At 56.5% G+C, this 9,249-nt stretch overlaps 2 protein-coding genes across 2 annotated transcripts; both read left to right on the forward strand.

Moving 5' to 3' along the window:
• Positions 1-3,447: 3,447 nt before the first annotated feature.
• LOC125545452 lies at positions 3,448-4,581 on the forward strand. Its single transcript, XM_048709390.1, has 3 exons — positions 3,448-3,686; positions 3,883-4,226; positions 4,337-4,581. Exons 2-3 carry the CDS (start codon positions 3,924-3,926, stop codon positions 4,481-4,483), a joined length of 450 nt encoding a protein of 149 aa, XP_048565347.1. The 5' UTR covers positions 3,448-3,686; positions 3,883-3,923; the 3' UTR covers positions 4,484-4,581.
• A 1,234-nt stretch (positions 4,582-5,815) lies between these two features.
• Positions 5,816-6,691, forward strand: LOC125545451. Its single transcript, XM_048709389.1, has one exon. It carries the CDS (start codon positions 6,053-6,055, stop codon positions 6,554-6,556), a length of 504 nt encoding a protein of 167 aa, XP_048565346.1. The 5' UTR covers positions 5,816-6,052; the 3' UTR covers positions 6,557-6,691.
• The last annotated feature ends 2,558 nt before the right edge of the window (positions 6,692-9,249 follow it).

Genomic DNA, 9,249 nt, shown 5'->3' on the forward strand with positions numbered 1-9,249 from the left:
TCGTCTTTATTATTGAAGACCGTCTATCGCGGGCCCACGTGTCACCGACGGCGGTCAGCATTTTTTAATCCAAGCGTGCGGTGGGGGCCGTCCTCATCCGCTTTCAGAACCCCCTCCCCCTCCCGTCTCCATCTCGCCACCACTGTGCTCCCCCGTCGGCGACAAACCGTAGCCACCGAATGGGTTTCTTCTCCGGCAAAGGCAAGGGCAAGGCCCCCGCCGCCCCTCTCCCCTGCCTCCGCCAGCGTCTTCCCGCCGGTCTAGGCAGCGCGTGAACGTCCTAGTGCACCAGGTGAGGTAGCATTGTGAGCACCGCGCCTCCTCCCCTACCTCGACGTCACGCTGCCACAGCTACTGACGCCGGAGTAGCGGCGCGACCCCGCCTACACATTCGACTCTCCCGCGTGGGAGCAGTGGTTTGCGTTCGAGCACGAGGAGGCCAGGAGGCGCTGCGTCTGCGACATGCCGCATGGCTCCCCGCCGCCGCCCCTCGTCGTGCGCGACAAGGACCAGGAGGCGGAGGCCGCCTACCAGGCGGTGGTTGCGGCAGCTCTCCGTGAAAGCGAGGAGAAGGAGCGGCGCAAGGAGGAGGAGGCGGAGGAGGAGAAGGCGGCTTACCAGGCACGTATGGCGGAGGCCATGGCGTTCTCCGCAGGCGGCAACTGCGTCGTGCCGTCATCCCCCGTCAAGGCCAAGCCGTCGCCTACCCCTCAAGCGCTACTCATGCTCCGGGGGGGGGGGAGTGGGTCAGCATGCCGCCGGTCTGGTTGGGGGTGATGCCGGTGCAGGATCAGGCCTACCTCGAGCAATGGCCGGCAGCGAAGGTTGGCCGAGGAGCTCCGCGAGGGCGAGTACCTCGAGCAGCTCGAGTGCGACGCGGAATGCAGGGGAGAAGGAGCGCCTTGCCCGTGGTGGGCCAGCCCAGCCGGCGGCGGTACAACCCGTGGCGGACGACATCGCTAGAGCGTGGTCGACGACGTTCCCTTGGGCTGGCCCGGCGCTGACGCTGATCGACCTCACCGACCCTGACGACGACGAGGACGCCTAGGGCAGCGCGACTCCTCATAGTTTTAAGTTTTATTTAATATTTTAGTTAATGTAAATGTGGACTCCTGAACTCTCATCGGCCTTTGTGACCAGCATTAATGTTTAATTAACAGTTTTTATTTTCAAAATGTTTGCGGTAATTTTTTTTGTGCATTCTAAAAAATGGGTCGGGCGAGCTTTGGACGGAAGCGCTGACCCAAACACAAAAGCGGACATGGTTGTCCGCCGAGCCGATCCAAACGAATAAAAAACAAAATCGCTGTCCATTTGAGTCGGCACATTGAAGTTGCTCCTACGGTCTCTGCAAAGAGCCAACAATCGCACGGAATCATCCCAAACATTTGATTTGAACCGATTTGCCCTAGTTAGTTTCTCCTGTGGAGTCCTGAACTAGGAGGAGGGAGACATGTGAGCCCCTCCATATGCATGCCATGCATGTGACCTTCAGCACGGGAAAAAGGCCTTTTCTCCCTTTTCAAATTCCTGCTTTCTAGGCCGCCTCCCCTAGGCTACGTACCATCATCCGCTCCTCCCTCCACGCAGGCTTTACATGCAATGATATAAAGAAGACGTCTTGCTAAATAACGAAGTAACTGGAACCAATCATCCACAGCACACTTCGTTACTGTATCATCAGGCCTTCATGTCACATGGATTAGCCTCTGTTTCCTCATGCACTCTCTGTCGTTCCATCCATCTATCCGATTCGGTCTAGTCTTTCTTTTCATATCACCTCATCTTTGCTTGCATGCACCACGCCGCTGTCGATCGCGTGGCCATTCATTGTTAACCAAGCCCTGTCTACCAAGAACTTCCCTCCTTTTCCATTCCCTGTCAACCCTATTAATTTTCATAGGTGATTAGTTTTCTAACTTTCCATCCCTTATGTTTTGCTTTCTACTTGTCCGTCTTGCTTTAAACCCATTGTTTTCCTCTGGATGATTGCTTGGGTTAGGGGATTGGGGCAGCGCTGCGACACAAAGCAGGGGCAAGAGGTCTAATCTGAGGTTTACTTGTCACTGCCTCTCTTGCACGCACGTGGGTTCTAAGTAGAGTAGATCGTAACCGAGTACGTACACGATTTTGGTTTTCAAATGCACGGTCCGGCCGATGCCCTCCTCCTCGGCAGACACTACGCCGATGCTCGTAATTGAATACTGCAAAAATCGATCTGCACTTTATTAGTTGCCTCCCTACTCGCAAGTACCGAGTTCTTTCTTTGGAAGCAAGCATTGAGATAAAACTAATGGCGTCCTCTTCTCTCTTTAATTGGCTTGGGTTGATGCATGCTCAAGGCAAGGAGACAGGATCATTTGTGGAAGGAGGAAGGCATCATAGGAAGACATATAACCCGTGTTTTATATACGGGGAGTTGAAGAGACTAGTGCCTGAGAAAGGAGATGGTTGATGCATGTGTAATCAATCATCAGTTACTAATTTACTGCCCGCAGTAGTATCGCCCAAGTAAGCAAGAGGTGAAGAGAACCATCACTCGCCAGTGTCAGAAGGATGATACATGTATTACACTTGTGTAGTTGCTTAATTAGGTTATCTTGTTGCAAAGTTCTTCACCACTTTGCACCCGGAGAAGAAGACGAGCTTAAACTAGTCGGTCTACTGACATTGACACGCAGCTTTTGGAGGGTTAGTTATCTCTGCTGTTTCCTAAGATGATCCTAAATACGAGTAGTAGAGGATTTTTTCTTCACTGCGTGCATAATCAGTCCCGTCGGAATGGGCACCCGGGATCAGTACTGTAGTATCTTGCACGCCCCCACGTACTACTTTTCACCCTGATCGAGGGTCAGGACTCAGGACTTTGGTGCGTGCAGCCTCGCACAGTCTCCACTGACACTGTTACTGGCCTGTAGTATTAGACTGGATTCTCCATCTTTTCTGCTACTGGCAACAGTCCGCCTAGCCATTGGCATCAGTAGGTGCTTCCTTCAGTCCTCTCCCTCAACACTGTCAGATCCCTGATTAACCTCGCTCACTACGAATGCATGCTGAGGCCCCAGTGATCCAAATCATCAAATACCAACATAAATCTCTGTACGATGCCACTTACCTGACAGCAACCATGATGCCTATCGCAGGCTAACCCTAACCGGTCCCTGATCTGTGCACCAAAGCGACGCAAAACTTCCCGTCTTTCCACGCCCCGCTTTTTCCCCGCGTCCCTTTTCGCTTTCCCCTTGGCTATACCTATGCGAGCACTCTGACGAATCATTTCACTGGTCTTTAGGAGGATCATGTGGGCTGCAGCATACGGACTCGAGAGTGCACGGGAGTGGGGAGCCACTAACCATGATCCCGGGATTATTTTTCGTAGTACCAATCTCGCGCGTTTCTATATGGAGCTGTGGCAGCCTTTTCCCGCGGCACTCTTTTTGTTCCTCCAAACATATGCATTTTCCCTTTGGTTTTCTTTCTTTCTCCTCCCGCCACATTTGCCACCACCGGATCTGTAGCTGAGATCTCGCTTTTGGGCCAGTGGGTGCCTCCCTTTAAGTAGAGGCTGCAGCCAGGCTAGCTCTGCTTCCTGTAGGTTCTTTCCTCCGCTCCAGTCCTGGAATTTGGCAGCGAGCACTGAGCCTTCATCACCCCATCAGCACAGCAAAGCAAGACTCTCAACCAAGGTATGTAATCGTAGTTCTCATTTTCCTGCAATGTGTTAGTACATGGTTCTGACTTCTGGGTGCTTTTCATCTTCGCTCAACTGATCCCTCATAGTGTAGAACCAGTTCAGTAGGAGTGCTGCTACTAATAGTTGAACTTTACTGAGTTTTTTCAGTAGATTTACTTGCTTATGAGGGCCATGTTATCGATTTGCAGGGGCTGTTTTGGCTGTGAAGAAGGCCCAAGGAGGAGGCGCCATGAGCGAGTCTGGGCAGAGGTCGAGGCCGTGGCCACCGGGGGCGGCCGCGATGGCGCCGTCGGAGCCGGCTGCGGCTGCCGACGCGAGGGGCGAGGCGACGACGCTGAGGGACTTCGGCACGTCCATGGACGCCATCTCCTTCGGCTTCGCGGCCACGGCCATCCTCATCTCCATCTTCCTCCTCATGGCCATCTTCGAGCACCTCATCAGGCCCCAGGCGTTCCAGGCGCCAGCCGGCTCCCCGCGCGGCCGACGCCGGCGTGGCCACCGCTCGCCCGGCAAGCCCCGGAGCCCGCCCATGGTAAGACCGTCCTGATCTGGCTCCGTGGCCACTCAACGCTAGCCCCTTCAATTTTCACGCAATGCGTGCGCGGTACATAGCTGAATAGTTAAAATCTGCCATGTGTTCAGGTGCAGACGGTGCTGCAGGCGGCGGACCTGTCGGTGCTGATGCCGGGGCAGCGGTACCCGACGTACCTCGCGCAGCCGGCGCCATTGCCGCCGCCGTGCCCCAGGGAGGGGGTGCACTGGCCGCCGCACGACCATATGCCACCCTGACCGTCTCACGCGGTCGAAAATTTCGTTCAGTTTTTGTACAGCGGGAGATTGTAAAAGCAGGAGAATGTGAGCAAGAATCCTGGTTCGTTGTCGGTGCCGCTCCTTTTGTCCGTACGAATTTGCAGAGTCTTCTTGTTCAATTTCTGTCAAGTGTTTTTTTTTAGACAAGCAAATGCACGAGTGTACTTCGGAGCCACTCGCTCAACCCGCCGTGTCACCTTGAAGGCCGCTACCCCCCAATGGCCCATAGTCAGCCCACTGTGACTTTCGCCCCCTCCTTAAATGATGGCCCGAATGCCCATTTATGCCATTCCTTTCTTTTTTCGAAAGAGTGGGCATTCCATCTATCTGGATTTGTAAGGTGGTGTAGGTTTTTAGGTTCTTCAACTTGACGATACAAGGGCCCACTCAGAACTCCTTCGGTGCCGCGCTCCACCAACTTCCCGTGCGGAATCGGGCCGAAACACCCCTCCTCTAGTATTCCCTCTGTCTTTAATGATCAACACACTCTTATATTTCTTTACGGAGCGAGTAAATAATAGCGAAGCGGCCGTAACCCAACTTCCCGAAACGGCAGTCATGGAGTTCGTCAATATTTACGTTAAGAATGCCACCGCAAAGGTACATACCAGTCTGTATCAAGCACGAAGGTAAACATAACAACCCCTATGATAGTCTACCCTAGCCACCACACGTCCTGCCCCGTCGCCCCTCCCCCGTCCGGCACCACCCTGCCGCCACCCTCTTTGCCCCTTCGTCGACATCGCGCCACCCATAGAGGATTGCCGTCGCCAATGCCTGACCTCTGAGCTCAAATCGATCGCCTTGAAGCTCCTTGTTCATCATTGCCCCTCCCTCAAGCCCTCGAGTACCAAAATGTTGCAGAGCCAGTTGTTGAGTCTGTTCAGCCAAAATCGGTATTTTTATGGTGCCGAACGGCATACCGAGTCACTGGACATGGTGAGTGTGCCGCGGTTATCGTTGAGTCTCGAATTATGCAGAACATGTCGTGTCCACTAGAGAAAGTTCTATCTGTATTTTCTGATGCAAAACTACCAGGATAGTGAGTCCGTTGAACTTGATCTTTAGCCGCGCGCAACAGGGGAGCGAGTGCACGCTCGTTCACTGTTAGAGCGCCTGAATTCATGCCAGATAAGAGGGTGATATAGTAGTTTGGGTTGGTGACACGTCATGTCAAGGCGACAAAGAATCCATATGCACTGGATTGTAGCGCAGCAATTCCCGTGGATACGAACTGGCGTCACGATACCGCGTGGCCGGAGCCCTGACGTGGCGGTCAAATTGGACGCTCCCGCGGGGCCCCAAACCCAACCCAACACACCACTGCGACAAGGCCGGCGCGGCTGATCTCACACTCACAGCACTACGCCCTCCGCTCTCATTCTCCACTGCCGCTGCTGACGAGTGACGAGCACCGCGCACGCGCCGCATCCACTCCACCGCGCGCGCGAGTACAAATCCCGGACCCGAGAACCTCCTCGCCACCAGCCCCACGCCCGCAGATCAGTACACTACACTGGTAGCGGCAGCGGTAACTGAAGCGGGAGGATGAACGGCTACCGCAACCTGGCCTCGTCCCCTCCGGCGCCCAGCGGCGGGGAGCCGGAGCCGGAGCCGGCCCCGCCCCCGGCCGCGGCGAAGGAGGGCAAGTGGGAGGGCGCGGCGGTCGGCGCGGCGGCCATGGTCAGGAACCTCTCGTCCGCCTCCCAGAGGTTCGCGGCCGTGGAGCGGAGCAAGTCCACCGGCGGCCACCGCGGCGGCGGCGGCTTCCAGGCGGCCGTGAGGCGGGCCTTCTCCATGCGGAGGCAGCCGGCGTCCGGCCTCTCGGAGGGGTACTGGCGGATCCACGACGGCCTGGACGACGCCGAGGACGAGGCAGAGGCGCCCGAGGAGGTCGACGCGCAGAAGAAGACTCAGGTGGCGGAGGCCGCGGTGCCGGGAGACGCCGCGGCGAGCAACGACGAGATCGGCCAGGAGGAGACGAAGAAGAAGAAGAAGAGGGGCCACATCTTCAAGGCGTGCAAGAAGCTTCTTGGGTTCAAACATGTCTAGTCTAGTCTAGTCAACAGGAAGCTTCTTGGATTCAAGATCCATGGACGCTCTTGATGCGCCTCCGTTTTGGATCTTGTTCTTGTCTCGTTCGTCGTCGTTTGGAGTAAATAAAGAGCTTGGGTTCGTTGACTTGAACATGGGATTGCCGTGCTGTATTTCTGCGTCACGTGAGTGAGCTCGGCCATTGAATGTGGTCCTGACAATGGGACTTTGGGGGCATGTACGCGGTTCGGCGGATGATGCGTGGCAACGCAGTCAAAGGGGCGGGCACCTTGTCCGGCCGCAAAGCCGTGCGCCAGATATTTGTGGCCATGGATCGGGTGCGCACTTTGTGAGGTCTTCGTCCTACTAAATGAAATTAGGCCAACACCACCGCACAACTTCAAACGAATGTCTGTTTTTAGCCAAATTTTGTCCCTTTAGGACGGTAATGGGTTCGTCCATATTCGTTTCTGTCCGTTGGGTTGTGGGTGTGTCCAGCGCGCGGCCGTACCTCAAATCATGTTCGTGTTGGATGTGATAAAAAAAACAGAAAAACTAAAATAAAATGACTTAAAAAATAAATAAACGCAGTTAAAAAAACGTACAACATGAGTTAGGGGTCACGGTCACAAAACGGCAAGTTTCACGGTTCACTTAATGGCCCAGTGCCATAATTAACATAAAAACAAAATAAAAAACATCGCCCGCGCGCTCCTGCTGTGCCCGTCGATGCCGTCGTCGTCGCCGTCTTCAGTGGCCGTCGGTGTCGTCATCGTTGCTGACGAGGTCGACGTACTCCGGCGGCGTCCGGAGATGGGCCGGCGGTCCGTGGTGCGCCGGGGCAGGCTGGAAGGTGGCAGCTGCCTGCACCACCTCCTCCTGTGGCGACGCGTCCCCCTCCGGTGACCGCGGCGGCGTGCACCAGTTCACGCCCCCACGGCGTGCGCCCAGCAGGCCCGGGTGAAACGCGGCCACTAACGCACCCTCCATTACCTCCTCCGCCGTCACCATCTCCAGCTCGGGGATAGCGACGTCGCCGGCCGCGGAGAGGGCCATCATCTCCTCGAGGCCCTCCCATTGGCACTCATCGTGTGTGCGCATGGAGTCCTCCATGACACGCGCCATGAGACGGGCCTCCTCCTCCGCTGTCATGCGAGGGGTGGTGGTGGTGACAGAGATGGCGAAGGCGACGGCGTGGGCGTGAGGCCGCGCACCCGCGTACGCCCGTGCACCCGGGGAGTAGTCGCTCGGCGCTCTAGACGTGGCCGCCGCGGCCCCGTCGACGTGCCGGTGAAGAAGGACGCCCGCCGCGTGTCGTGCTCGTCCTGGAACCATGTGTCCCACAGGCCCGAGTCGGCGGCGCACATGGGGTCATAGTAGAGGTCGTTCAGGAGAAGGTGGCGGCGGCACTCGATCTCCACGCGGCGCGCAGGGCCGTCACCGGGACCGGCGGGATCGGCATGCGGTCGGTGGACAAATGCCAGTTGTTGGGGAGGTGGACGTCGCTCCAGGGAAGCGGCGTCCTTGTCTCCCAGTAGCGGCGACATACATCCACGTGGATGTAGTGCCGGTCACGCTCGCCGGCGACCGTGGGGCGATGAAGAACGCGGGCGGTGCGGGGGTCCGACGCGGTGGTGATGCGGGCTCCTCCTTCTTCACGGACCGCGGCGGCGTCCCGACGAGGAGCCAGCCTTGCGGTCGTGCTTCCCCTTATGGCCGTAGTTTCATATCCCCATGGCTGCGAGTTCGAGGCTAGGGTTTGGGTTGTCGGGTTTCGAGGAGGCCGCGGGATGGAGTGAGGGAGTGTGGACGACGACCGATCCACGGCTTCCCCATTTAAGAAGGACCGCGACCGTTCGCCTGGGCGGATGACAGGCGGGGCCGGCCGCGCATGCGCATTGATGTTGGCGGGTGGGAGGTAGGTGGCCGCCCACCACGCGGCCTCGACACGGACGAGCGACGCGTCCGTTTACTATCCGCCGCGACCAAAACCCGACGCATATTTGCCCTCGAAATGGATCGGTTCGAACACAAAACGGATCAAATGGGTTTGGGCTGTCGCGCTGGGCCTACTTGTTTGTCCCTTTTACCCCAAACGAAAGGGACCAAACAAGATGGGATCGTGCGGTGAAGTTAGCCTTAGACTCGGAGGTCAAAAGGTTTTTTCAAGCAGTAGTTTTGATGTGAGAGCATCTACAATAGGACTTGCCACACCCACGAAACAGATCGGACATGTTCACGGGGATCGGCCGATCACACCTTGTACTTGATGCTAAGCATCGAGTATCTCATATTCCATGCCCTAAATTCATACAAACCATGTAAAAATGTTTTTACGTATTATGTACATCACATTAGCCTAAACTAAGCTTTCTCGTCGAAGATGTTCACAACGTCCGTATCGGGTGCCGAGTAGTTGGGCGCGTCGGAGGGATCTGACTCCTCTTCATCCATTTATGCGAGTATCTCGTCGACGCTCGTAGCGTGCTCCCCTCCGCATTCTGCAGACGATGGTGTTTGGCCTCCGCTGCCGATTCGATCGGAGATAATCGAGCATCGCCTGCTGCTCCACCCGCAAATCTGCGGCCCCGACGTCCCCCATATCATCATCCTCCTCCTCTCCACCACCTCCTCCTCCACCTCCAAGTCCTCCTTCTGATCCACCGCATCCAAAGGTAGCCCCGCGGTGATCCGGGTTTTGCGCCTTGCCC

The sequence above is a fragment of the Triticum urartu genome, chromosome 3 (genome assembly GCF_003073215.2).
Source record: "Triticum urartu cultivar G1812 chromosome 3, Tu2.1, whole genome shotgun sequence".
Taxonomy (NCBI): Eukaryota; Viridiplantae; Streptophyta; class Magnoliopsida; order Poales; family Poaceae; genus Triticum; species Triticum urartu.